The sequence below is a fragment of the Vombatus ursinus genome, unplaced genomic scaffold (assembly GCF_900497805.2).
Source record: "Vombatus ursinus unplaced genomic scaffold, bare-nosed wombat genome assembly UNPS02014799.1, whole genome shotgun sequence".
Lineage (NCBI taxonomy): Eukaryota > Metazoa > Chordata > Mammalia > Diprotodontia > Vombatidae > Vombatus > Vombatus ursinus.
In genome coordinates, this window is record NW_020954577.1 from 49,803,235 (window position 1) to 49,816,261 (window position 13,027).

Sequence of the window (13,027 nt, forward strand, 5' to 3'; positions counted from 1 at the left end):
CCCCCCCCCCCCCTTCTTCTCTTTCCCCTTCTCCTCCTCAGAGAGCTTCCCGTGCTGGCTGCAGTATTCTAGGGCTCATGGAAAGATTACTGTCAAGCTGATGGGACGCCAGGCTTCGGCAGGAGGATGGATTTGGTTTTAAGGTATTTCCGTTGATTGTTGGCTTCTTCGATAAATTATTGCTGATTGAGGCACAGGTCAGCCCCAGAGGCTCAAGGGAATATGCGGACCTGATTGCAGTGCGTGTTCTTTTCCCCTTTGTCTTGGTTCAGAAAATCGTCCCGAACTCCCCGGCTAGCTCAGTGAAGCCAGAGTTTCTTTTCTAGGCATGTCTGTGTGTGTAGGTGGGTGGAAGAGAGGTGCTCCGTTGGCCTCAGCCCCTAAGGAGCCTTCTTTGACTCTTCGTAGTGTTATCATTTCTAGAATATGTTCTGCTTCCAGGACCTTGTCCGAAGGAAGATCCTGAAGCTACGGCCTGGACAGTTAGGTTTTTGTTGGTGTGCTTGTCCAGTGGGGGACTGGAGGGTGGGAGTGAGGGGGCCTCTTGTCTGTTTTGTTGGAGACGGTGGACTCTCTGTGGCTACAATAGCTGGTGAGCCGGGAGAGGGAACTGACTGAGAGCATTGCGTGGCTTCCATCTTATCTGTGATGGGTCTCACTACTGTGTTTACTATTTGGGTGCTAGGCTCACAGGCTTTCCTGGAAACAGTACAGAGGAAGTCCAAATTGGGGAAAGTGACTCCATTGTTTTCTTCTCTCTGTTTTGTGCACCTGAGATGGGATGGGAAATTGGACAATCTCAGTTTGAAGAGCGAGAAAAAGAAAAAAGGGATAGGTAGGTTGGGGACAGGGGCCTCCGACTTTGGTTTCTCCTAAAAACTGTAGAGGAGGGGGCAAGCCCTGGGCTTGGAAAGATCTGAGGAAAGGAAAAGGACCCTGGATCCACTTCTCTCTCCTTGAACAGTAGGACATGGTCCCTGTTCCCCTTGGTCACAGAAGACACTTAGTTGGGAGACTTTAGGCCCGGGACCCCAGGTCCTCAGCTGAAGTATGTAGTGGAAAGCTAGGATAGGCAGGCAGAAGCCGGCTGTGGCAAGGAACCAGAGCCGAGCTGAGATTTATGGCGCTCTGAGGTCCCTGGCAGACATTCTCTACCCCGGGGAAGGATGCTACTGAGAACCTAACCTGTTTGTCCCAAATTCCTAGGTAGTTTCTCCACCTCCGGTTCTAAGCTTGCTTCGGGAACTCATGTAGAAGCCAAGCTTGTCTCTGGTACTCCCTGGGTACAGGGAAGGAATGGTCGGTTAGAACTCTTAGGACTTTGGAACAAAAGCAACTCTTTCCTTTTTCACTCCAACCTCAATTAAAAAAAAAAAGTCCAATCAAGTTTCCCGGCTTAAGTGATATTTCCTTTTCCCCCCTCCCCCCCCCTCCCATCTAGCAAAGGCGGCTCATCCATTGCCGATTTCATAGGTAAACATGTTTTACAGAGGCTATTTTAAGTGGCCTAAAACGCCCCTTGAAAATAAAATGTAAGCTTTAATTGCAGTTCAATTACTTGTCAGCGTTTCCTATGATTTATGACCCAGTTCTGGCGCGTTTTTGACCCAGTTAAGGACTCATAAATAATATAGTTTCACTAGGAAGAAAGTGAGAGCAAGCGGAGGTTTGCAGAGCCGTCCTTTATTATCTGTTTGTGCTGGCGAGTCAAATGGATATCAAGCGAGACTCCGCTTACCGGATCTCCTCTAAGAGAGCATCCGCACTGAACAAAATGTGCTAGAAACAATTTACAGAATTCGCTTCTCCGGAAAGGGGAAGGCGATGCAGCCAAAGCAGATGAAAGGAGTCTCCTTCCCATAGGCACGGCCTCATCACCCCCATCTTAAGAATGACGGGGATGTAGGTTGCATTCCGATTTTGATCGGGTGGGATTTTGCAGCAAAAATTCCTGTCTCTTTCTCCCCCTCAGATCCCGAACACGTCTAAAAGGAAGAGCTCCCTAGCTTATATCGGGAAATCACGCTCCTAGGAGCTTTTCTCCCTTTCAGATAAAACCCCGAATAGAAGATTGGAAGACATCTCAATCTTCTCAGAAGAGTTTGATTTTCCTATCTTCGAAAACCCAGAAATTGTAGATTTCTCAGTCTCAAGGCCGAGAGGAAAGGTTAGAGCCTCGGGGTTCCCTCGTTCTACTTGTTCGTCAGGAAAAAAGGAAGCTGATTGAATTCACAAGGAAGATCGAGAGAAAATGGGAAGAAAACGTACGCGAAAGAAATTTGGCTTTGAGAGATCGCGAGCAGAGCCAGGGACTGCTGGGGTGGAGGGAGAATCTCTGAACCCATAAATCATTTCAAGGCGATTGGTTTTATTTTTGTTGTTGTTTTAAAATAAACAAAAACCAAACCAATTACGCTGTAAAAACCTTAACCAGGGATGAACAAAATGATTGTTAGAAATGAACTATTAATCCTTTCAAAGTAACCATTTCTGTAAGTGACTTGGGGAGGGACATCCGTTCGCATCCCTGGCCGCCTTCTTCCCCAGATACTTGCACACCTAGCCCCCCTTCCCTGCCTATGGCCCACGACTGGCCGGAGCAGAAAAAGCCAACGAAGAAAGCACGTTTGTCTGTTCAGGAACCCTACTCTGCTGGTTCAGAGGTGCGCGCCGGGAAGCTAACATATGCCTCTCATCCCAGCCTTCTATTTGAGATTCTTTCCTTCTTGGGCAGGTCTTTGGCTCCCCAGGTTAGAGGCACGCTAGCCTAGTCTCGAGAGTGGACTTCCTAGGGTCTTTTTATGGCATGCTCAATTCCAAAAGAACGCAAAGTGGGGAGAGATATCTCCCCTCCACTTCGCCTTTGCAGCCGCAGCCCATCTCTGCCCTGTCCCACCTCCAACCCAGGTCGCCCGCTGCTTAGCGTCCCGCTCTTCTTGTCCTAGGTTTCTCGAAGCTTTTCTTTCGTTCCTTCTAGCTAGTTTAGCTGAAAACGGGGAGCCAGTTGCATCAGCAATTTGGAGGAGAAAGTGCGGGGTTGATTATTGACCTACGCCTCCTTTCTTCCAGGGAAACATCCAACCTGGGGGTGGGCTGATGGCTTGAAGAGAAATGCAGGCCAGCGAATTTTTCGGCCCCCTCTCGCCTCGCCTCCTACGCGACCGGGCTTCTCCTTTCATGTTGGGCCGCTGCAATATGCCATAAGGAGCAAGTGTTTTCTGTTTTAGTTCTCTGTTTACAGCTTTGGTGCATGAAGTCATAAATCTTGCCTGGCCATAAATGACAAAAAACCATTGGTATGCATGAGCGGCCGCCCTGGCCTGAGAGCGCTTTCGGATTGCTCCCTTTTCCCTGGCTTTGTTTTTGCTCTAAGGTGATACCTTGGCTCCTTGCAAGTTTAAACATATTATTTATATTTTTTAACGCCTTTCTTTGAGAAGGATGGGGCCGCTGACGCCTCGTAATTACGCAAAAATCTCTATTTCTCCCTTGCTGCCACACAGGACACCCACCAGGCCAACAGAAATTGACCTTCTGTGGTGTGACTATAATCCTCTGCTCAGTTTTAGGCACGTTTGGGAGGGGGGGGGTGAAAGTCCACCCTGAAATGGACATAATACCAGAAGTGAATCCCCACACTCCTTCTCCCAGCTCCCCCCAACCCAGTAAATCTGAAAGAACAGCTTGTAGCTAGCGTTGGGAGTAGTACAATACACACCACCTATGCCATCCAGGGCTTAACCGGCAGCTAGTCTAGATTAGAGAACAGTTTAGACCCAGGGACACACATGCGATAACCTAAGTGAGCCCCATTGCACATCCCAGGCGCTAAGGCCGGATTGGCGTTGAAATGTGAGTTTTCCTGCCTCCCCCATCTCCCAGCTCCCCCTGAAGCTGAAACTTTCTGTCTAAAAATACAGTCGAAACCAGGTGGATGCAATGATTGACCCTAGCTCTATTCTAACCCCAGCTCTATTCTGACCCCTATCAGCTCTCAGTAAAAGCTGGGGAAATGGAGGCCCACATCTCTTTCCCTGGAAGTTGAGGATGGTGAAGGGGGCAAGAACATCTTCGGAAGTTAACCGCTTAGAGTCTCAGGGAAACTTTGGTGCCCCCCACCCTAGTTTCTCTCTCCCCCGCCCCCAATGGTTGCTCACTATCTTAGGTTTCTCAAACAGATTCATAAGAAATAAAGACCCTGGTGAGAGAGCCCCTTTGTGAGAGCTGTTTGTCTTCATTAGCATAATTTTCCTGGACTTTAGTGACGCCTCAGAGCAGGGAGGGGGTGGGGATGAGGAGGTGGGGGGTGGGGGGAGGCCGCCCTCCTTTACTCGTTCACTCCCTCTCTCTTCTCACTCCTCAGCTTCCTCGATCCCCATCCCCCACTCCGGCCCGCGCTTCCCCAGTCGGCTTTGCCTCTCCCCCACCCCCACCCCACCCCCACCCCCCACCCAGACCAGAAGCTGCTGCTCCGCGTGTAATATTCATAAGAAACATACCCACCTCGGTGCCACTACCCTAGGAAAAGCCCCGCGCAGCGATAGCTCTTATCTCAGGGCCCCGGCTGCTGCCCTCAGGAAGGGCAGGGAGGGAGTGCTAGGGGAGGGGGTAGGGTGGGGGGAGGGGGGGTCCGAGCCGCCCCAGCCAGCCCTTGGCGAGTCGTGCAGGAGCTGTGAGTGGAGTGACGCCTCTCCTCGGGTCCTGGGCTCCGGGGTCTTCCTCCCGGCGGCTGATGCCTGGAGCTGGTGCCCATCCCGATCGAGCCGGTGGGGACCTGGGCCGGGGCAGCGGGGCCGCGGGCTGGCGGGCCGGCCCGGAGCACGGGAGGAGGGTGCCTGCCTCCTTCCGCGTCCGTCGTCAGAAGTTAAGGTAAGCTGGGCCACAGGCCGCCGCTGCCGCCGCCGCCGCCGCTATCAGTGCTGAATGGTGGAGTTTGTGTCTCGGTGATTTATGGCCACAGACTTAAATCTCGGTTCATGAAGAGTTCACAAGCTGCAGCTTCCTCGCAGGCAGTGACTGATACCCTTAGACTTCGAGTTCAGGCCGTTTTCCCCAACCCCCGCCCCCCCACCCCCACCTCCCATGCCCACTTTTCTCTTCCCGTAACTTTTCTTTTTCGTGGAGATGGAGGAGTGGGGAACTTGTAGGGGCTTTTCTCACCTGGCTTCCCCCTTCTGATTTGGGGTGAGAACTTGAGGGGGCAGTAGGAGAGCAAGGGGGTGGGGGAGAAAGGAGTCTGAATTTGGCCATATCTAAAAGGAAGACAATAGGGGCTGTTCCAGGCAGCCCATGTAGCCTCTGACTCGTTTTCTGCTCAGCTGCACCTGGTTATGGCCCAGAAATAGATTTTGGTTTTTTTTGCCCTGGAATCATTGCTCAAGCCTTTGTCTTTGGGGTGGAGGGGGAACCTCTTGCCAGGCTGACCTCCAACTTCTTCATTAAGAAACAAACTTGGGGGGAGGTTGTTTGGGCCCTGAGGGTTGTCTGGGGTCCTCAGACAATAGGGATAACTTTGGGGTTGGACCTAGAAAGTGACTCCACATCTTTGGGGCTGGGTTGTTGTTTTCCTTTTCATTTTAACCAAGCAGTACACAACTTTGTGAAAGCCTTGAAGTTAAGCAGGAACCCGTTCTGGCTTGGGATAATGGATTAGCAAGTCACTTGAAGTATTGCACTTTCAAAATCAACTTAATTTTGTTTTATCTAATATCTTGCTGTTCAAGTGTCTGGAGTGATTTTCTTAACCTGACATTGTATTTAACACAAGCCTGGTATCTAAAATATTTACAATGTTAGACATTAACACTGTCAAATGGAATAGGAACCCTTTTCAGTAGGAGAACAGGAAATTGTGATATTAAATTCACCACTGGCTTCTACACTATTATTTAAGATTTGATTTTCTTCCAGTTGTACTATCTGGCTCTTCTCATCTATTTCCAAGGGCTAAACAATACTGCAGAGCCTAGGGCTCACACACAATCACTTTGGGTAAGGGATGCTGTAATTTTTAATTGAGGTGCTGGAAAATTAATTGTGCCTGCTTTCCAGATGTTGATCAGATTGTTGGTTTAATAATAAAATCCAAAGGAGCAGATTATTAAAAACGAAATCAGAATCACCCACTGATAGATGTACATTTTTTTTAAGCTAACAAAGTGCCTGCTATTCCCTTGTAGTCTTGAACAACTTGGAATGCAAATATATAGAGTTAGGACTGAAAATGGCCATTTCCCCCTCCACAAGTAGGTCATTATTACTTTCTTAAGTGCCCAGAGGAAATAGCATTAATGTTGTGTGTGTGTTCACACATGGATGGAACTTTTTTGAGTAATAAGACATTGGATTTGGGTAATAAGAGATTGGATTTGTTAAGGCTGGAAATCCAAAGAAACTCTCTGCATCTCAGTTCCCAGAGCACTCTCTCCACTCCAAATCTCAGTTAACTCTTGTGTCCCATGTTTAATTGGTTATTGGAAGGCAGGTAAAGTAATGGAGTTAGCAAACATCTTTGAAAACAACAAAAACGACTGAGGACCTGAAGGAGTGATTTCTGGTTTGTCTTTCCATCCCATCTTCCTGAGCCAAATGACCCCCATACATCAAATTGCATAGCAGTTTGCAAGACAGAGCCTATTATCGTTAAGTTGGAAGGAAAGTTCAATCGGTGGTCATGGAGATGAACGCTGGTTTTTCAGGTTCCTGGTGGGTTCTTCCCCCTCTAATCCATCATGTTTTAACAGGTAGAATTTGGTAGGTGCCATGAAAAAGCCAGCACCTCAGACATTCCTGGGAGGCAGGGATGGGGTGCCTTTTGCTTTGGAAGACAGCTCTGAAGGTGGTTGCTGAGTCCAGGGGATCTGGGAACAGGGATCGTGGAAGAAAAAAGAGGAGAAAAGATCAACCCCCTAGTTTGAATAGTGACTTAATGGGGATGGAAGAGGAGGGATTTTTGTTGTTTCCCCCTATATTTCCTCCAATTTCTCTGAATGAGGGTGAATCCGGAGCCCCACGGGGTTAGTTTAGATGGAAAAGGTGGTAAATAGCCCAGAATATGTGATCTTTGAAATTGAACTGGGCCTGCAAGGGTTGGTTTCCTCGAATCCCAAAGAGACCAGCATAACTTTCGGGGGCTTGTGTGCGTGTGTGTGCGCGCGTGTGTGGGGTTTCTCTGTGTGTCTGCGAATGTGCAGGAGGATATGTAGTAGACTACAGGAGGGGAAGAAATGGTGCTGATCTCTTTGGGAATTAGAAGCCTTGTCCCTAGAACTGGCTATCCAATAGCTCCCCTCTGCCCTTAGCACCTCCCCAAAGGGCGAGGGTGACAACGACCCCACCAGAAGAGGTGAGAAAGGAAGGGGCCAAGACTGCGGTTCTCTGGATCCTCCGTCTCTGGCAAAGGAAGATCTCAATTGTCCCATTTCCTTCCTGCCTGGGGGATGTAATCAAGAGAGAAAGGGAGCACAAAGCCCGTGCCCACCCCAACCCCCAGGCCCCCTCTGCTTGGAAAGCCCCCCAACTTCAGGCCCAAGTTAACCAAATATTGGAAGCTGCCAGTAAATTCCAGCGGCTTTTTATAGCTCGCCTCCCAGCGCCCCGGGCCAAGTCATGCTGCTAAATATTGCTGACCACTTTTTCTTCTATGGCTTTCATGTCACTTAGCTATTGAAAGTAAGATGGATTTGTACTGAGCCCTCACCGCGCTGCGCTTCTCATCTCTCCCCCCACCCCCAGGTCTGTCGGGGGCGGCCATTGGCAGAGAAACGTCACGTGACGGAGGGGGTTGCCAATGTTCGGCTTCAAGGGTGTCAAGACCCTGTCAGTGTGTGAAATAAATACTGGGATACAACGAAATGCAAAAAGCGACCTACTACGACAGTGCGGCGATCTATGGCGGCTACCCCTACCAAGGAGCAAACGGTTTCACTTATAATGCGAATCATCAGCAATATCCTCCGCCTTCGGCGCTGGTGGAAAGCGAATACCATCGGCCGGCCTGCTCCCTGCAGTCCCCTGGCACCGCTGTGGCCCGCCACAAGGCCAATGACATCCACGAGAGTTGCCTGAGAACCATCGGGGTCCAGGGTGGCCAGGCTCAGGGCCTTCCCGAATCGCAGCAGCCCCCGCAGCAGCCCCAGCAGCAGCAGCAGGCTCCACCACCCCCGTCCCAACAGCCCCAGCAGCCGTCTCAGCCCCCTGTTCCTTCAACTCCATCATCCTCACAGCCCCCTCCCTCTGTCTCACCACCTCAAAATGCCAGCAGCAACCCAGCCCCCACCAAGAGTCCCATGCTCAATTCTCCTACCATGTCCAAACAAATCTTTCCCTGGATGAAAGAGTCTCGTCAAAACACAAAGCAGAAAAACAGCAGCTCCAGTTCAGGTAACCACGGTTGGCACGGCAAGCGATGGTACTCACCTGCCTCCCTTTCCCCCAAGTTCCCCTTGTTCAGACCGCTTCCTCCTTCCCTCCCTCCACTCCTCCCTGATCCAGAACCAATCTAGTTGAGACAGGACCACAGGGCTGCATAAACACCCCCATGCTTTGGTGTTCTTTGGGGTTTTTTCCATAAACTTTTCAGATTTCTTTTCCCAAGAGAGTGGTTCTCTGAGTGTAGCAAAGGAAACTGAGCCTAGGGTACCATCTTTCCCTTTTCCTAGAATCTTGGTGATGGTCAGTATGGCCCTTCCAAGAGGTCAAGAGTAAGAATCTGGCTCCATCCCTTGTCTTTCAGTTAGAGTTTTGATGTATGTGGAGGCCTGAGGCCTGGGCCCTTAGCCAGAAGACCATCCTGAGTCATACTCTTTTTCTTTCTCCCCTCCCCCCTTTTTTGGCACAGATTGAATATAATAAGACAGTGATCCCAGGCTGAAGTGTAACTCCAATAAAATGATTCATGATCACCTGCAGTCAGAATCAATGCTGTGCTTATAATCAGATGCTATTTTTGTTCTAGCAGGTTGAGGCCTTGGATTATCGCGTTCTAGTAAACCTATGCTCTGTGTTAGCACAATAAAGTCAGGCCTTGGGAGAAAAAAAGAAGGCAGAGGGGTGGGGAATTGTGGCATTTGTCATCTTAATGTGAACCACATGGGCCTGAGTGATACAAACCCCAGTGGATGAAAGAGCCCTAGCTGTAGCTTTGAGGCATCTTGTTTACATCTGCCCCCTTTCCAGCTGATGTTGCTTGAAGTAGTTCTAAACCTGGAGAAAACCATGTTTGACTGGGCCTGCCTTGGGGGAGCCCAGGAAGAACAGGAATGGAAGTAAAATCTTGGGAAAGTCTGGAATGAGTTCCCCATGCCACACGCCTCCTAGCTAAAGTCATCAACCCCACCCCCCACTCATTTTCTAGGTATATGATACCCATTCAAGGAAAGGGCAAGTTATACTCTCTGATGGCTCTCATCCAGTATTCAGGACGCTTCAGGGCCTTTCTTTCAAGCATGTCTGCTTAGATGTCTTCACCCTCACTATACATGCCTGGAGAATTGGAGATCTAAAGCAACTGGAGAGAGAATTAAAGCAGACTACCCTCTTACTGTGGGGGGGGGAGGCTTTTTTTGGGGGGGGCTTCCTTTTTATCTCGAAGGATGAAGATGAATTTTACACTACACTGAATTTCACCCTAAGTTTTGTTTCAGTGGTCTGTTTCACATTTTCCTTTCACTCTTTAAAACAACTATGTCTTCCTAAAATACCTGAGAGAAAGGACTTTGTCACCTCGTTTGGAGGGGGGTGTCCTTTCAGTTTAGACTGCCAGAGACCTCCCAGGGCATGGAGGGGGAACAGAAGGGGGAAGGGGTGGAGAGGAGCAGGCCATGAAGGACAGCACCTCTCTGGGCCAGCTGTCCTAATCACCTCCCAATGGTCCCGGGGTATTCCCATGTTCATTGGCTCAGGCTGCAGGGGCTCTCTGACTGTGCAGTACTCATCCTCTTCTTTGTGTGTGATTTGTGTAGGTGAGAGTTGCGCTGGCGATAAAAGCCCCCCGGGGCAGGCGTCATCCAAGAGGGCTCGAACAGCTTACACAAGTGCCCAGCTGGTGGAGCTGGAGAAGGAATTTCACTTCAATCGGTATCTGTGTAGGCCCAGGAGGGTCGAGATGGCCAACTTGCTCAACCTTACGGAGAGACAGATCAAAATCTGGTTTCAGAACCGCAGGATGAAATATAAAAAGGATCAGAAGGGCAAGGGCATGATGACGTCCTCTGGAGGGCAGTCCCCCAGCCGCAGCCCGGTTCCTCCTGGGGCTGGGGGGTACCTAAACTCTATGCATTCTCTGGTCAACAGTGTTCCCTACGAGCCCCAGTCGCCCCCGTCCTTTAGCAAGCCTCATCAGAACACCTATGGCCTCCCCAACTCCTACTCAGCTGCCCTTAACAGCTGCCCACCTCCTCAGAAGCGGTACTCGGGGACTGCCTCGGTCACTCCAGATTATGACCCTCACTCCCTCCAAGGCAACGGTAGTTATGGGACCCCACACTTACAGGGAAGCCCCGTCTTCGTTGGGGGCAACTATGTGGATCCCATGAGTAATTCCGGGTCTTCCATCTTTGGTCTGACTCATCTCCCCCATCCCGTCTCAGCCAACATGGACTATGGGGGGGCTGGGACCATAGCCAACAACCATCATCACGGACCTTGTGAGCCCCACCCCACCTACACAGACCTTACAGCTCACCATCCTTCTCAGGGAAGAATTCAGGAGGCGCCCAAACTGACCCATCTGTGATGGACCTTGGGGTTGAGTGAACACAAAGTCAACCCACTTCTCTCTTTTTAGTTCTGTTGGGTTTTTTTTTTTTTTGCTTTCTTTTTTTTTAATGGTCCTTCTTTCCCAGTCTCTATTTCTCTTTCTCTCTCCCCTCCCCCATCCTCTCTTTTGTTTTCTTGGGTAAAGCCTTTTTATAGTTTATATGACGTAGCAATATTCGTTGCTTGAATGGCTCTAGAGTTTCCATGGTGATATTTATCTGCCCCCAGCTCGAGTCCTCTGGCTCTCCTTGGCTGGGGTGGTGGGGTGAGAGGAGGGGCCTTCCTTCCTTCACCTTCTTTACTCTTTTATCAGAAACAGGGTATATGAACAAATTTTCTAGCCGGGTTCTTCAATGTGAATTTGTTCGTACATTACAGCTCCCGAGGGGAAGCGATTAAGTTGTGTTTTATTATTATTATTATTTTTAGTTGTTTTTTATTGCACTTCTTTAAAAAAAGCGAGAAAAGATATCAAAGGGCGCTTTGAAACAGGGTCTCCCTGGACAATAATGAATCTGTGTCCGTCTCTCGATGTGTGTATGCTGGTGAACAGTCAGATTTATTTATATTTTTTTGCAAACATTGAGTAATCTAAGTGTTTAAATATTATTTATCCCCATCCATTCATATTTATATTAAAAAAATCTCCCCCGCCCCCCAGATCTATACCCTGATTGTTCAGGAGCACTCCTCTGACCTTTGGTTCAGTAGCAGATTGGCGTCCTACGACAGTTTGGTTCGAAAGGGAAAGAGAATTCCTTTACCAAGATGGTAACGATTGTAACAAAACCAGAGAGAAGCCACCTTTTTGCTTTTTTTTTTTTTTTCCTAACAGTAGTTTATGCTTGTAACATCAGGCTAAACGGAACAACTCCCCCTCCCCCTCCAACAATCTGTAAACGTGAAAAAAAAAATCTAAGATTTGTTTCTAGAGGTCTACATTCCTTGCTGCTCACGTTCTGAAAAAAGCAAAAACAAAAGAACAAAAAATAAAGTTTTTATTCTGACTAATTCGGTTTTCGGAACGTGTTCTTTGGCCGATATTGAGGGCAGCTCACGCCCTGGACAAGGGAGGCTGGGCACAGGTAGCCAAAGGCATCCCCCCTACTCCCACCTCTTCCCCAACCCCCGAATACCCCCGCCCCAGTCCCCCACGGAGCCAGCCTTGGCCTAGGGCTTGCCTTGGGGTGCTGTTAGAAATATATGTGTGTGGGGGGGAGCGCCCTTGGTGCGGGCTCCGGGTCCGACACACGGTAGCTGGGCTGGCTTGGGGCTGCTTCTCCGAGCTGCCAGGCCCCGAGCGGGAGCCAGAGTGACCCTGGAGCTCGCAAGCCAGGAACAAAGCGCCGCGATCACAGGTGCTGGTGCTGGTGCTGGGCCTGAGAAGCTGCGGGAGTCGAGGGGGGGGCAATGGGGGCGGGGATGCAGATTCACCACCCCTTGCTTGAAGAGGAAGGAAGGCGATCGCCATCTTCTCTTGAGAGCCTTTCTCTTTCCCTTTCTCCCTCGGTGTATCTCTCCCCTTCTCCTGCCTCAACGTCTCTCTCCTCCAAGGCAGCTCAAAGGAGAAAGACGTTCCTCTCTTTGGCACTGGGGACCTCTCTACTCCCACACTTTCCCTCCCAGGGTCAGAAGAAAGAAGCTAAAGGCTGTTACATTGTGCGGGGGTTGCTTTAAATACAGGCCAGCGGAGCTAGGCATCCAAATAAGAGGCGGCGGGACGCCGTTTCCAAGGGGCAAATTCGAAATACAGTCAGTCTTTTATGGCTTCCCATGTCGTTAATCACTCCTGGAAGAGACAGTCCATCATAAATCGCCTCTGAGGTTTGAGGCAGTTTTTCGGTAACTACGGTAGTTCATGCTCACAAAGGGGGCTGAACGTGAAGGGAGAGTAGGCAGTAGCCGATCGCCAAGCCTTCTCCTTCCGTGGGCTGGTGGACAGTCAGTGGCAGCTTTCACGCATGGACCTTCTTCCCAGGATTTGGTATATTTTCCCCCATTTTCTGAATCTGGTCTCCTCCTTCGTCCTCCTTGTATTTTTTTTTCGGAGAGAGACAGATACAGACAGACACACACACACACACAGACACGGACAGAGACACAGACAGACAGAGACAATAAGAAAGATTCAGAAACAGAGACAGAATCAGACAGTTAAAGAGCAGAAACAGAAAAAGTGGTTTGTCCTCTTTCTAATAAAATGCAATGTTTCCAAGTGTTCTCTCTCTCTCTCTCTCTCTCTCTCTCTCTCTCTCTCTCTCTCTCTCTC

General features: G+C 49.7%; 1 protein-coding gene and 1 long non-coding RNA gene across 8 annotated transcripts in view; one reads left to right on the forward strand and one right to left on the reverse strand.

Annotated features, from left to right (window-relative positions):
• LOC114050297 (homeobox protein Hox-A3-like) overlaps window positions 1–10,823 on the forward strand; it is a 20,209-nt gene extending 9,386 nt beyond the window's left edge. For 5 of the 7 annotated variants that reach the window (XM_027871911.1, XM_027871914.1, XM_027871913.1 and 2 more), the window contains 2 exons: window positions 7,735–8,382; window positions 9,963–10,823. In XM_027871911.1, the coding sequence (XP_027727712.1) occupies window positions 7,854–8,382; window positions 9,963–10,735 (1,302 nt within the window). In that variant the 5' untranslated portion in view covers window positions 7,735–7,853 and the 3' untranslated portion in view covers window positions 10,736–10,823. Of the gene's footprint in view, window positions 1–41; window positions 144–4,798; window positions 4,870–7,734; window positions 8,383–9,962 lie in introns of those variants that run through there. The other 2 variants (XM_027871916.1, XM_027871917.1) reach the window with 2 other exon arrangements.
• Window positions 10,824–11,898: 1,075 nt separating this feature from the next.
• The window catches only part of LOC114050303, a 3,883-nt gene continuing 2,754 nt past the window's right edge, over window positions 11,899–13,027 (reverse strand). The window contains exon 3 of the long non-coding RNA XR_003569983.1: window positions 11,899–12,788. This is a non-coding gene — a long non-coding RNA (uncharacterized LOC114050303). The remainder of the gene's footprint in view (window positions 12,789–13,027) is intronic.